Below are 15767 nucleotides of genomic sequence, written 5' to 3'. Positions count from 1 at the left end.
TCTTGAGGAGAGCCGGCACTGGGGGTGGGGGAGGGCTTATAATCATTCCTGTCTCCACACTTTCCACAGGCTGTGTTCATTATGGACGGTATCTTGCTGCTGAGGGTGAGCAGGGAATCAAGGGAGGGCCTTCTCCAAGACAGCGGCTTCTGCCCTGGCCCTTATGCGGCTCGCCTGTGTGCAGCAATGGTTCCCCCCCAGTGACAACAGAGTGAAAGGGAAAGTTACCCTTAATGGGGCAAGAAACAAAGTAGCTCTGCCAAATAACCTGCAGCAGTGGATTGCCCAGTATCTCCATGAGAGTTTCATGGAGATCTGAGGCAGATTCCTGTGAAGTGAAGGAGTTAATCAACACCCTGTTCCACTGCTCAGACTAGGCATGCGGTGGTACGTGCATCATACAGACACAAGCCTGTTTTCTGCAACCCTCCTGCCCCCAACTGGTCCTCTGTTGTATTTGGAGGTCATGGTGGATAATCAGCTGAATATGAGCTCCCAATATGATGCTGTGGCCAGAAGGGCTAACATAGTCCTTGGATGCATAAACAGGGGAATCTCGAGTAGTGACAGGTTATTTTACCTCTGTACTTGGCACTGCTGCAACCACTGTTGGAATACTGTGTCCAGTCTGGTGCCCACAATTCAAGAATGATGTTGATAAATTGGAATGGGTTCAGAGAAGAGCCATGAGAATGATTAAAGGATTAGAAAACATGTCTTATGTTGATAAACTCAAGGGGCTCAATCTATTTAGTGTAACAGAGCAGATTTAAGGGGTGGCTTGATTAGTCTGTAAATATCTATATGGGGAACAAATATTTAATAATGGGATGAGCTGGATGAGGCTTTCTTCCGGCAACTCACGGAATTTACTAGATTGCAGGCCCTGGTTCTCATGGGAGACTTCAATCACCCTGATATCTCCTGGGAGAGCAATACAGCGGTGCACAGACAATCCAGGAAGTTTTTGGAAAGGGTAGGGGACAATTTCCTGGTGCAAGTGCCGGAGGAACCAACTAGGGGCAGAGCTCTTCTTGACCTGCTGCTCACAAACCGGGAAGAATTAGTAGGGGAAGCAAAAGTGGATGGGAACCTGGGAGGCAGTGACCATGAGATGGTTGAATTCAGGATCTTGACACAGGGAAGAAAGGAGAACAGCAGAATATGGACCCTGGACTTCAGAAAAGCAGACTTTGACTCCCTCAGGGAACTGATGGGCAGGATCCCCTGGGAGAATAACATGAGGGGCAAAGGAGTCCAGGAGAGCTGGCTGTATTTTAAAGAATCCGTATTGAGGTTACAGGGACAAACCATCCTGATGTGTAGAAAGAATAGTAAATATGGCAGGCGACCAGCTTGGCTTAACAATGCTTGCTGATCTTAATCACAAAAAAGAAGCTTACAAGAAGTGGAAGATTGGACAAATGACCAGGGAAGAGTATAAAAATATTGCTCGGGGTTGCAGGAGTGTAATCAGGAAGGCCAAATCACACCTGGAGTTGCAGCTAGCAAGAGATGTTAAGAGTAACAAGAAGGGTTTCTTCAGGTATGTTAGCAACAAGAAGAAAGTCAAGGAAAGTGTGGGCCCCTTACTGAATGAGGGAGGCAACCTAGTGACAGAGGATGTGGAAAAAGCTAATGTACTCAATGCTTTTTTTGCCTCTGTCTTCATGAAGAAGGTCAGCTCCCAGACTACTGCACTGGGCAGCACAGCATGGGGAGGAGGTGACCAGCCCTCTGTGGAGAAAGAAGTGGTTCGGGACTATTTAGAAAAGCTGGACGAGCACAAGTCCATGGGGCTGGATGCGTTGCATCCGAGACTGCTAAAGGAGTTGGCAGATGTGATTGCAGAGCCATTGGCCATTATCTTTGAAAACTCATGGCGATCTGGGGAAGTCCCGGACGACTGGAAAAAGGCTAATGTAGTGCCCATCTTTAAAAAAGGGAAGAAGGAGGATCCTGGGAACTACAGGCCAGTCAGCCTCACCTCAGTCCCTGGAAAAATTATGGAGCAGGTCCTCAAGGAATCAATTCTGAAGCACTTAGAGGAGAGGAAAGTGATCAGGAACAGTCAGCATGGATTCGCCAAGGGCAAGTCATGCCTGACTAATCTAATTGCCTTCTATGACGAGATAACTGGTTCTGTGGATGAGGGAAAGCAGTGGACGTGTTGTTCCTTGACTTTAGCAAAGCTTTTGACACGGTCTCCCATAGTATTCTTGCCAGCAAGTTAAAGAAGTATGGGCTGGATGAATGGACTATAAGGTGGATAGAAAGCTGGCTAGATTGTCGGGCTCAACGGGTAGTGATCAATGGCTCCATGTCTAGTTGGCAGCCAGTGTCAAGTGGCGTGCCCCAAGGGTTGGTCCTGGGGCCGGTTTAGTTCAATATCTTCATAAATGATCTGGAGGATGGTGTGGATTGCACCCTCAGCAAGCTTGCAGATGACACTAAACTGGGAGCAGAGGTAGATACGCTGGAGGGTAGGGATAGAATACAGAGGGCCCTAGACAAATTAGAGGATTGGGCCAAAAGAAATCTGATGAGCTTCAGCAAGGACAAGTGCAGAGTCCTGCACTTAGGACGGAAGAATCCCATGCACCGCTACAGACTAGGGACCGAATGGCTCGGCAGCAGTTCTGCAGAAAAGGACCTAGGGGTTACAGTGGACGAGAAGCTGGATATGAGTCAACAGTGTGCCCTTGTTGCCAAGAAGGCCAATGGCATTTTGGGACGTATATGTAGGGGCATGGCCAGAAGATCGAGGGACATGATCGTTCCCCTCTATTCAACATTGGTGAGGCCTCATCTGGAGTACTGTGTCCAGTTTTGGGCCCCACACTACAAGAAGGATGTGGAAAAATTGGAAAGAGTCCAGCGGAGGGCAACAAAAATGATTAGGGGTCTGGAACACATGAGTTATGAGGAGAGGCTGAGGGAACTGGGATTGTTTAGTCTGCGGAAGAGAAGAATGAGGGGGGATCTGATAGCTGCTTTCAACTACCTGAAAGGGGGATCCAAAGAGGATGGATCTAGACTGTTCTCAGTGGTAGCTGATGACAGAACAAGGAGTAATGGTCTCAAGTTGCAGTGGGGGAGGTTTAGGTTGGATATTAGGAAAAAAATTTTCACTAGGAGGGTGGTGAAACACTGGAATGTGTTACCTAGGGAGGAGGTGGAATCTCCTTCCTTAGATATTTTTAAGGTCAGGCTTGACAAAGCCCTGGCTGGGATGATATAATTGGGGATTGGTCCTGCTTTGAGCAGGGAGTTGGACTAGATGACCACCTGAGGTCCCTTCCAACCCTGATATTCTATGATTCTATGAATTATTTATTAATTAAATGGGTAGAATAGATAAATAAAACATGATCCAAGGGCAGGAAGCTGAAGCTAGACAAATTCAGACTGGGAACGGGAATTTTTAACAGTGAAGGTAATTGACCATTGGAACAATTTACTAAGGGTAGTTGTTGAATTCTCCATCACTGGCAATTTTTAAATCAAGACTGGATGTTTTTTTCTTCTTTTTTCTAAAAGATGTGCTCTAGGAATTATTTTATGGGAAGTTCTATGGCTTGTTACACAGGAGGTCAGACTAACTGATCACAATCGTCCCTTCTGGGCTGAGAATATATGAACTTTTGTGCAGGGACAGGAGCTGTGTTGTTGTGAAATGAGCTCTGATCCCATCTGAAGTCCCATGACTCAGGAAAAAATCATGAGTTGGCAATTTGTGGTCTGAATTGTTCAGTTCCAGTTTCTTGGAGTAGGAATAAGGGAGAGTCCCATGCACTGAGCACTTTTTTCATTTCTCAATAATGAGGCATGACTATGGATCAGATAGAGAGCACTATTCCAAAATAGTCCAATGTAGCGGTCATTTTCAATATTCTTATAAAGACATGTTTATGAACAGAGAATTTACAGCAGAGAAACATACAGACAATAAAAGACATTAAATAGTAAACTGTGTAGCCTAGGGAAATGGGCTCATAATTGGGAGTCAGGAGGTTGTGATTAATCTTGACTCTTCCTCCCTTGAACAAATGGCTTCATAGAATCACGGAAGTGTAGGACTGGAAGTGACCTCAATAAGTCATCGTCCCTTGAACCCAAGGCAAGACTATGTAATGACTAGACCTTCCCTGATAAGTGTTTGTCTAACAAATTCTTAACCTCCAATGACAGAGATTCCACAGCATCCCTAGGCAACGTGTTCCCGTGTTTAACCACCCCGACGGAAGTTTTTCCTAATGTTCAATGTAAATCTCTCTTGCTGCAATTTAAGCCCATTGCTTCTTGTCCTATCCTCAGTGATTAACAAGAACAATTTTTCACCCTTCTCTTTGTAACAACCTTTTACATACTTGAAAACTGTTATCACATCCCACCTCAGTCTTTTCTTCTGCAGTCTAAACAAACCCAGTATTTTCAATCTTTCCTTGCAGGTCATGTTTTCTAGACCATTACTTATTTTTGTTGCTCTTCTCTGGATGTTTTCCAATTTGTCCACATTTTTCCTTCATCTTTGTCTATTCCAACGTTTGGGGAGAAAGAGGATACTTACCCCATGTGCTTCACATGGCCATTGGGAGAACTAGATAAGTTGCTTTGAGTGAAGCACTACTCTGTGAATTTGAAGTATTTATAATTTTCTTTTATTACAGTCTGGCTTTGAGAAATGGTTGGAAACTGCAACAAAACTTTGTTACAGAAAAAAAATTGATATAATTTACGTGAGGCTGGCCATCCTCCAAGTGGATCTGTGCTTTCTGAATCTCTCTCTTGTCATTCAGGATGAATTTCTCTCAGTACTTGACTGAATTGTAAGGCTTCAAGCCTTTTATAAATTCTGAGGTCCTTACTCAGGAAAATCCTCATCTGAGATCAGTGGACCTTGTGATCTGGTACTTAAAGAACATACCTGCAGTGTTTATTTTTATTTGATGCATCTTCCTGACTCACCCATTTAGTTCGGAATTTTCCTGTATTGCACCAACCAAATTTCCCCACACTTCACCTATCCTGATCATACTGATTACTGGACAGTCTCTTTGAATTTAGAGATATGGTGAAAGACACGCCCTTAATTTAAATTAACTCTATGCATCTAGGCGCAAGCAAATGAGTGGGGTTCTCTGTTTATCTTTTGCCTTGATTCTTAGATTTTCTTCCTCTTCTTCCAGTCCAAGTTTGCCATGGATTCACCATGAAGTTCAAGCAACTTCTTTCAAATGCAAGTCACGACGACTTGACTGTTTTTACAATTAACCACCACAGTTGTTCTAGGGAACCTGGCTTCTACAACCATCATGAGTGAAAGGCCCAATTTTCAAGAGTGATCTTAAAGGTAGAGGGGAGGAAACAGCATTACAGATACAAAACTAAGAAGGAATGTTATAGGGGTGTAGAAGCAGTAATTCTTCTACAGGCATAGGATGGGGTGTTACGCTTATAAGAAGCACATGGGATCTTTTTCAGGGAAGAAGGCAATACACTGCATTTATTGAGATTACAGCAGTTAGCATATACTTTTCTCTCTCTCCCTCTCTATCTCCCTCCCTCCAGCCAGTTGATGATTATAGTTACCAGTCCAGAGTCTGGATCAATCTAGTAGTCAGCCAGATTGGTCGCAGAGGGGAGCTGGGCTCTGTCAGTTGCGATCTGATGCTTCTGGAGTTGTGACAAGATGAACCTAAAGTCCCATGGCCAAGCACCCTGTTTTTCTCTGTCGAAATCCATGGATTTTGCTGTGTCAGTTTTTAACCGGTTTTAATTGGTGTTATCTTTTGATGTTAGCATTCCAAAACACCTCCAAGAGGGTCATCCTGTCCTGGTTTCAATTTAATCAGTTGTCTTGTCTTTAGGGGTGTCAGCCTCTACCTCAGGGTTGTCATCTGCCCTTCCTTCATTATGGATGTGTGTTGATGGTTCTGTCTAATGTCCTTAAGTTTCTTCACTCTTCCTCTCTTGACCATCTGACTTTAACAATGGCCTTCACACCTTATCTTTTCCTGATGCATGCATTCCTCATTCACACAAACAATCTTTTACAGAGACCTTCAAAGGTATACAGCAGTGTTTATGTTGAGCAAGAAAGGCATTGTAAATTAAACCTTACTAAATCTTGTAATCAAAACAGTTCACATTGTGGCCCGGACCTTCAACATTCCTCTATTCTCATTAACATAGACACAATACAAGATCCTGTCTCTTACTTACTAAACCTTAAAACAAAGAAATGTATATTTAACTATAGTGCCTAATTTATAATACATATAGGAAACCATAGTAGATGTTATAACTTATCCTAAAACAAAAGGGTGACCATAATCTGTCATGAGGATTGTTCTGGTCTGTCCCTGCCTTAACATCAGTACAGACACTGGCAGTCACTGGCAGTCAGTCAGATGCATTTCTACCAATCCTCCAGAGAGTCGTTCCTTTCTGCTATTCAAAATGGGTGGCTGGCAGGATGAAATACATTACTACATTATTAAACCTGAAATACAAATATAAAACCCCACTCCTACAGGGATATACATAGGTAGGAGGCTACAAGGATCTACCCTGAATGAAGGTATGAGCAAAACCCTCATCCCGCTTGGAGCAGCAAAGCTGAATTGCCAAATGGAATAGCCTTTTGGAATGGAAAGCAGCCCATTTACAATTTTTTCAAAAGCCTGAGTGAAGGAGGGAAAAAGAACCGTGGTATTTTGCATAACACATAGATTGAGATTGTTATGCTGTTGTGTAAATAAATCAGAATCCAATCAAACCAGATTCTTCCTTTTTTTTGGCAAAATATCAGGATGATGGGCCAGTCCCTCAGAAGGGTATAACGTTTGGGTAGGTCAGTTCAGATCAGTGGCACAATATTGATTTACACCAGCTGAAGATCTGGTGTTCAATTATATCAGCCAATTCTTTTGGTTGGAGTAAGTTTCTTGTGATTTAGCAGGGGCATACATGAAGGACGAAGTGCTGCTCCCCTTACTGCAATCTCTCATTGACTTCAGTAAGAGTTTTGCAAGCAGGGGCATTTTTGAGAGGTCATTAAAGCCACAGATCTTTGCATAGCTAGTTATAATCTGGTTTCTGATCCTTGTTCCATAATGTTCTGAGGTCCATTGCAGAAGTTCCGTGTTTCCCTTTTGCATTTGATTGAGACAATTGTGTAAATGCTTCTGATCAGGAAAATCCCAGCTATGACTGCAAAATAACTGCCATAAATGAGGAACTGGAAAAAAAGGAATGCAGAAGAACTGGTAAAAAAACACATACTGTATTGGAGAAATACCCACATCTTTCTGAACTATTAAGTATATAGATTCTACCAATTTGTTCACCCATGTCATAGCTAAATTTCTGCAAGCACAAACTTCATTTGGATGGCTTGCCAGATACCAGTGGATGCTTGGTATGCAGAGGTGTCATACTGGCTCCTACACCAACCCCCTGCTCCTCCTGGCAGGCATCATAAAGGTGTGGTGAGGGAAAGAGGCATGACCAAATATTTCCTTAGGCTCTGGCAATGTCCAGCTACTGGAATGGCTCCTTGGGGGTATGGACAGCCAAGGGCGAGCAGCCTTCAGAGAGTCACTAGTTTATGCTGGAGACTAGACTAGTATCAATATGGTCCAGGATTGGGAGAACACAGGATCTGTTTGTTTGCATGATATCAGTGATATTCTATCCTGTTATAGTATAAGGATTATTGGAAATGATACAGTTCTACCTTGTTCATACAAACCTCAGTTGCTGAAACTGTTAATTGAAACAAATATTATACACATCAAACATTTATAAATTACACTGATAACTCTGATTATCCATAAGTGATTGATTGCTTCTTCATTCCCCCATGATATGCAGACAATCAAAGGTGTACTGTAGATGTATCTTCATTTCAGGATCTCAAGATGTACAGAGTCTTAGAGCACTTATTACCTTGAATGTACAGTAGATCAAAATTTAATACATCAGGAAGCAATTTTTTTTTGCCTTTCACAGTGAATGGGGAGGGAGGAGTGCTTTTAATACTGTGAAAAATGTAAAGCTCTGAGAACTTATTAAAAGCAACAGAAATGACTCTAAAGTAATACATCATAAGCCTGCTTTTGTGCCTCTATATTGTTGAAGTTTTCATTCAATGGCTGTGAAAAGAAACTCTCAAGGGGTCTTTTAGCATTTTGGACAATATTTTGTTCCATAATGCCCTGTTTGAGTCCTCCACCCGTTTATTATATTACTTCCTCTATCAGTTTTGTCAGGCAATAATGTAGCTTCACTGCTAAAACCACCTGGCAGGTAAATAGTATTATCGAGCTACTGTGCAGAAGTAACCCTGAGAGGAAGATCAGGAGGGGGTGCTCCATGCTCTGGGAAAGCAAAAGGGGGTGGTGGTGGTGGAATCTGCAGCGTGCTTGTCATCGTTCCAGGAACTCTGCCTGCTTGTGCTAACCAACCAAGAGACCTCAAGGCCATCTAATAAAAATATATCTAAACTCAGAAGTCACACCCCTGCTGAATGGTATCTGAACTCCTTTTTGGTATTCTTGGAGCCCAGAGGGCCAGCAAAAGTGATGTGGAATTGCTGTGTCTGAGATGTCATTGAGGGAACTCTCTACATTCACCTGGGAACATGGTAAAGATTGGAACTAACAGAGCAGATGTTTTTGTTTTCTTTTCCATATTCAAAAGCGAGCTCTCCATGGACTTTCTTGTGTTACTGAAGCATCTGATGACTTTAGGTAACAATATGGGGAGCACTTGTTTGCTTAAGCCTTTTCCATTATGTTTGTCAATGTGTATCGTGTCTATAGTTGGTATCATGAAAGCATTAGTCTGACAGATGTGCAAGTTCCAGAGTAGCATTTCTTACCTTGTTAAACCTGCTGCCTCTAGGGTCAAATGCTCAATTTGTGTAAATTGTCAGAGCTTCAGTGACTTCAATGGTGCCCTGGCAATTTACACCAGCTGAGGATTAAGTCTATTAACGAGATATAAAACCAAGTTTCTGGCCACTTGGGGTCATTAAAGATCCCATGGCATTCTTTGTAAGAGGCTGGGTACCAACTCAAATAGCTTTATACTCTATATACCTAAGTATTCTGTGCTGTTGGATGTATTCCTACTCTGTGTGGTGTGGCTGTGAGCTTCAATTATCATACAGGTTCCCCCATCAGAGATTCAAAGTGTCTTGCCCCCTTTGTCAACCACTCAAAGTGTGCATGTTAGCCAGTTCTACCCTTTCTTTACTTTCCCACTTTGGTACTCTGATTCTGTCACTCTTCTCACCACCACCTTCTCCTGCCAAGTTACTGAAGGCTCCTTTCTACGTCTCTTCAGTCAACTCGAAAGTATGGTGATGATTTCAAAGAGGGGAAAAATAATTTACCAAGGTTTTGGCTAGATCCTGCTGCCCTTGTACTCAAAGGCAAAATTTCAGTTGACATTAGTAGAAGTAGGACGGGTTAATGAGCGCAGTGAACACCCCTATGTAATAAGTAGGTAATACTACTCCAGTTTACAAATGGGGAAACTCGAGGCAGAAAGGTAGAGTTATCTGATTTAAGCTACAGAGCAGGTCTGCGGCAGAGATGGAATTAGAATGCAGGAGCCTCTTGTGCTTAGTTTTGTGCTTGGTCCAGGCTACCTCTTATGCTGTTGAACTGCCATGACACCTTGTGGCTAGAGATTATGTTGATTTCTCAGCAGGGTGGGTGCTAGGTTAGTTGTATTAACTGAGAGGAAGTTGGCAGCAGCCCAACAGTATTGCCTCCTCAGTCATGAATTGGTCTGGGGTCAGGTAATACTGCAAAAAAAAAAAAAAAAAATCAAAGGGTCAGTTTAATGGGATCCTAGAGTGTGGATCTGGGCTACTAAGGGTGGAGGGAAGGGACCATGACTAACCTATGAGTTTTATGTAAAAACACAGTGGCAAACTTTCAAAGCTGGTGACCAAGTTACATCTTCAGTGCTGTCCACACAAGGGAAAGGACAAAAGAAGAGTGGATTATGATTGCTTAAACTGGAAATTGCGATGTCAAAGGATTCCTTTTACAGGTTTAAGATGCATGTGACACTAACTGAATTAACTAAACAGTAAATGTGAAGTGAATACTATTTACCTGGGTGACTATCTTCAATCCCAGACCTCTTGAATCAACTACGACTACAGTTATAATAGTCTGAATCACCAGTGCGACAAAGTTGTTGAATCCAAACATTAAAGCGTAGCGTTCCATGCTTAGATTGACAGCAATCTGAAACCTAAAATTAAATGGTTGGTTAGTTAAACTGCAGGGAATATGAATGTATTCCCTTTCCTTTTCCTTGGGAAAGAGCGACGATTCACATACAGAATGGTATGTCTAGGCTAGGATAAAAGGTGTCATTTTACAATGTGTTACTAACATATTTTAACACCCTAGTGTAGACAAGGCAAGGTGTATTTGAACATGTTGACTATCATTCTCTGTCCTTACATGCCCCCTCCTCCCATATTACCATAGTCTCTGAGGAGAGGTTTCACCTTCTGTCCTCTAGAATCAGGGTATCGCCTATAATCCCCATTTTGTAGATGGAGACCTGAGGCACAGAGGAAATAAGTGATTTGCTCAGAGTTACACAGGAAGGCTATGAGAGAGCAGGGAATTAAACCTGGGTCTCCCAGGTCCTAGGCTATCACCAAACTTCTGGATTATCCTTCCATTCTTGGCTCAGATGAGCCCTATGGGATCTAATAGAACCTCTTAAGAACAGAGTTTCTCTTGCCAGTTGGTTTGTAAGGTCTGTGGTTTGAGAGTGGCATTGATTACTTCTTATCTTTGCTGAATTCCTGTAAGTTTTTTCTCTCCCTTCAACTTTTTTCTTTGCATTTATTTTAAACTTTTCTTTGTAAAATTGTATCTTTTGGGTCTTCTACTCAGAAAGTTTGCTTGTAATTCTAGCAATACATTGTATCGTATGTCGATTATTTTTTTTATTGGACATAGGATATTTATTAGGTTCCTGATAGGTTTATTAGGTTTATTGTGGGCTTCCATTTTTTTGGTAGAGCTGGTTGAACTTCATGGCAAACCATCTGTCAGATTTCCCCCATTTTCCTGTTTGTGAACTGTCCATGTACCTGTCAGGATATTTTTTGTTTGTAGCCGTGTTGGTCCCAGATATGAGAGAGAGAAGGTTGGTCCAATAATGTCTGTTGTTAGACCAACCTCTGTTGGAGAATTTGTTCATTGTTTGCTATTGCTGAACCCATAATATTTAAGACTGTTGCCTTCTGTAAGTCTCTACAGCATATAGCAAATTGGGGAGCAGGTTTTGGCACTACCTCAGTGTATGTTTAGTAATATTTGGGCCTATGGGTTTTTTGGAAACTGTTATGGTGAGTACTCAATTTACAGCACTGAGAATGTGGGCTGTGAGATTGGTCAGTTAAGTCACACGATGGGTGAGCTAACATTCATAAAACCAGGAGCAACGCCTGAAGAAATCATTGGGATGTTGAATTTCTCAGAGGGGAGCATTGTGTGGTCTAGGAAATCTTCGGACATTTGTTTCCTGTCTATTTTGTGCAAAGAATGAGCATTAGGTTTGGCCATATTCATAGACTCCAGATTTAAAAACAGCTGGATTCCTTCTTGACTGCGGAAGAGAAAGAAATAGGCTGGATTTATTTGCTGTTCAGCAGATTTTACATTTGTTTTTTTCCTGTCACATACACTAGCTTACCTAAGACAGGGCTTAAATCCTCAGTCTTTCCAGGTACCCCCCATGCAATCTCCCCCTCCTCCCCCAACATGCTATGAAAACTCCAGGGGGGTTGAAAATGTTTACCAAAGCTCTGCTCCAGGCAGCTCTGGCTGAATTTAAGCCCTGACCTAATCCATCTAGCTGGATTAATAATCAACGATGGCTCGGAAAGCACTTTCAGTACAAATTGACTTTTGTGTGCGCATGGATGCACGAATTCATGCATCAACAGCTGTATTTGCATGAAAAAAATCCTCTCCAAATATTTGTATGAACAAAATTCTATTGTGCCATATTCACAAAAAAGCAATCTAAACAGAAGGCTGGATTGAATAGTGAGTTAGATGTGTCAAACGTGTGTGTGTGTGTGTGTGAGAGAGAGAGATGGGTGTGAAATGGTTTTCCTATCCTGTGAGAAGTTTTGAGATTTTGAAAAAATTTCGTGTCCTAAATTGAGATGAAAAGTTAATGTTGAAAAATTTCACAAATTGATAATCTGGAGGGAAGAAAAAAACCTCAGATTAGGTCAATTGATACATTATGTTTTGATGATTTTGAAATGTTTCAATTGATTAAATATTTTGTTTTTTAGTATAAAATAACTAAAATGTCAAAATAAAAGTTGTTTTGAACCACAGAATGAACCATTTAATTTTGGAAATGCTGACATGAACATTTCAACAACTTTGAAACTTTTTTCAACATTTCTTTTAGTTGGGAGATTGTTAATGGGAAAGGGCCTGTTTCGATCAGTTTCAGTTTTGATGAATTGGGATCTTCTGATGAAAAATCTTTAATTTGAAAGCTCCTCACTAGCTCGAGTGTGTGTTGTGTAGACAGATGCGTGCTTCGTATCTGCCATATGGGAATGTAGGAATACTGCTCTTCGCACATTCTTTATTTAATTCTGTTCATTTTGTACATTTTACTTGATTGTAGAAAAATGGGGTGCCAGGGTTCTTGTAAATGTGTTAGGTTTAACTCCTCTAATGGCTTTCAAGTAATCAGGAAAGAATTGAGATCCATTAATGGGCTTTTCCTTGAGAAGATGTCTATATAGCTGCTATGTAACAGAAGCAAAATTCATTTGAATTCAATGACACTCTCTCTCTCTCTCTCTCCCCCTTTCTTAAAAACAAAGGTTTGAGGGTTTATTGTTATCAGTCTGTTCTTTTTAAAAGCACCAATTAACCTAACAGCAAGCTGTAAATATACCTAAGTGTAGCTGTAGGTTAATTTAGTAGCTCTTAACCCCATCTGTGACATAGCTATATCATATCTCAAATGTACTTAAAGCAATAAATATCCACCGGATATCCCTAACCAGCTGAAATAGAGAGGGCATAATATAACTAATTGCTGAATTCCTTGAAACATTCCCAGTTATGTAGAAACATTATGGCTTATTCTTTCTGCATTCTGTGGTCACTTGTGGGTGACATCTTTCAAACACCATTGACGTTCCACCCAGCTGAAGGCAGTGTTGTACTTGTAACTATGCGAGGAAAAATGGATATGTTTGTACGGGTTGGCTGCTGTCCTTGTTTTCTTGTCTTAGTCCACCATACTATTCTAACAACCCCTTAAAATGAAAATTGGGGAATATATTGATTTAATTCAAGGAGCTAATGAGCTGTAATCAATCTAATGCTAACTTCATTATTTTTAAACTGAAGGAATGTCTAATGTGACTTTTTTATTGTTTAAGAAGTCTGTGCATAAACTATTCAGCCTGATGATGGTTTGTACTTACGTTGCTATTGTTATGAGGAGCATGTAACATGACTTGAAAACTAGATAGCTAGCATAGCATACCCAGATGTTGGTAGTAAAATGCATGAGAAATAGAGAACCAGCATTCAGTGCAGAGAAGATTCCCAGTGCTAGCTCTCCTGAAAGATCCCAGTTAATTTTCACGTATCCTACTGCCAGGGAGGTTACTGAACCTAGAGAGAAGATATAAGAATGTTGCGTTTTATATCTGCCACACTATAAAATAAATAGTAACTGTCATAAATATAAAGGGAAGGGTAACCACCTTTCCGTATACAGTGCTATAAAATCCCTCCTGGCCAGAGGCAAAACCCTTTCACCGGTAAAGGGTTAAGAAGCTAAGGTAACCTCACTGGCACCTGACCCAAAGTGATCAATGAGGGGACAAAGGGGGAGACAAAGGGTTTGTCTGTCTGTGTGATGCTTTTGCCAGGAACAGATCAGGAATGCAGCCTTACAACTCCTGTTAAGTTAGTAAGTAATCTAGCTAGAAATGAGTTAGATTTCCTTTTGTTTAATGGCTGGTAAAATAAGCTGTGCTGGATGGAATGTATATTCCTGTTTTTGTGTCTTTTTGTAACTTAAGGTTTTGCCTAGAGGGATTCTCTGCATTTTGAATCTGATTACCCTGTGAGGTATTTACCATCCTGTTTTTACAGAGGTGATTCTTTTACCTTTTCTTTAATTAAAATTCTTCTTTTGAGAACCTGATTGATTTTTCATTGTTCTTAAGATCCAAGGGTTTGGGTCTTTGTTCACCTGTACCAAGTGGTGAGGATTCTTATCAAGCCTTCATCAGGAAAGGGAGTGTAGGGCTTGGGGGGATATTTTGGGGGAAGACGTCTCCAAATTGTCTCTTTCCCTGTTCTGTGTTTAAAACGCTTGGTGGTGGCAGCATGCGGTTCAAAGACAAGGCAAAGTTTGTACCTTGGGGAAGTTTTTAACCTAAGCTGGTAAGAATAAGTTTAGGGGGTCTTTCATGCTGGTCCCCACATCCGTACCCTAGAGTTCAGAGTGGGGAAGGAACCTTGACATGGTGGCAGAGCAGTGGGATCATTTTGAACCAGAAGCACAGCAAGATTTTAAAGGGTTTTGTAAAAGGTGATTGCAGCTGTAGATTCTGTGTCTCTGCCTGGGGGACAGAGCAGCAGGCATAACAAAAGGATTTTTCTGTAGGCTGAGAACAGCTATCAGAGGAAAAAAAGTATCCGGTTACAGCACAGCAAAATTTTACAAGCCAGTGTGGTTTTTTTTCCTTTCTAACTCTCAGGTGTACAGTTAGTTAAAAACAAAAATGGCAGGATGACAGACTGCACTGTTCAACAGAAGCTGGAATTAGCCAGATTTGAGGCTGAGGAAAAACAAAAGGAACATGAAAGATGGGTAGAACTCAGACATACAGAGATGGATGCACAAGCAGCCAAAGAAAAAGAAAGAGAGGCTGCCCACAGGAGAGAAACGGAGGCAAAGGAAAAAGAAAAGGAGGAGAAGGAAAAAAAGAGGAAGCATGCACTGGAGATGGAGAAGGCAAAGGCTCAGCAGAATATACCGAATAACCCTAACAATCCTTCCCCAACAATCCACAAATGGGAGCGACTATGTCCACAGTATGATGAATCCAGTAATATTGCTGAATATTTTCTCACCTTGAGAGACTGTGCACACTCCATCAAATTCCTGAAGCTCACAAGATGACCACATTGGTCACAAAATTGACTGGAAGAGCTCTGGACATATTCAATAAGAAGCCTATTGAGGAGGCTTCTGACTATAATAAATTCAAGGATTTGGTTTTAAAACAATTTCAAGTTACACCTGAAACTTAGAGTAAAATTTAGAGCCCTTGAGAGAAGACCTGGACTAAGTAATGTGGCTTATGTAAACCAGATGACAGATGGTTTAATAAATGGCTCAATGGATGGGCTGTAACTAACTTTGGAGGAATGCGGGATTTGATGATACAGGAGCAATTCCTGAATATATCCAAGGAGGATATAAAACAATGTTTATGGGATAAGAAAATGGACTCAGCAGAAAGTCTTGCTGCTTATGCTGATCAATACGAGCAGTCCCAGACCGCCAGAGAGGCAGGGCAAGCCGGAACAAAATGGGTGGAGGGAGGAGAGAGGAACAACTCTAGTCGCAGTTGGAGTGGATAGCAGAAGGGACACCCTCAGACCACACCCTACTACCGGGGGCAGCCCAAGTCCCCAACCCCAAGGAACACTCCA

General features: G+C 41.6%; 2 protein-coding genes across 12 annotated transcripts in view; one reads left to right on the top strand and one right to left on the bottom strand.

The window, feature by feature from the left end:
- Nucleotides 1-15767, top strand: part of LOC140917320 (C-C motif chemokine 20-like) — a 67871-nt gene that overhangs the window by 6684 nt on the left and 45420 nt on the right. The window lies entirely within an intron of this gene.
- The window catches only part of SLC19A3 (solute carrier family 19 member 3), a 73750-nt gene continuing 61884 nt past the window's right edge, over nucleotides 3902-15767 (bottom strand). For 6 of the 8 annotated variants that reach the window (XM_073359855.1, XM_073359856.1, XM_073359852.1 and 3 more), the window contains exons 4-6: nucleotides 13517-13709; nucleotides 10137-10278; nucleotides 3903-7243 (exon numbers count right to left, since the gene is read on the bottom strand). In XM_073359855.1, the coding sequence (XP_073215956.1) occupies nucleotides 7088-7243; nucleotides 10137-10278; nucleotides 13517-13709 (491 nt within the window). In that variant the 3' untranslated portion in view covers nucleotides 3903-7087. Of the gene's footprint in view, nucleotides 7244-10136; nucleotides 10279-13516; nucleotides 13710-15767 lie in introns of all 8 variants that reach the window. The other 2 variants (XM_073359859.1, XM_073359853.1) reach the window with 2 other exon arrangements.

Source organism: Lepidochelys kempii, chromosome 9, assembly GCF_965140265.1.
Source record: "Lepidochelys kempii isolate rLepKem1 chromosome 9, rLepKem1.hap2, whole genome shotgun sequence".
Lineage (NCBI taxonomy): Eukaryota > Metazoa > Chordata > Testudines > Cheloniidae > Lepidochelys > Lepidochelys kempii.
The sequence above is the reverse complement of the archived record's forward strand: the minus strand, read 5'-3'. Positions and strand labels throughout refer to the sequence as shown.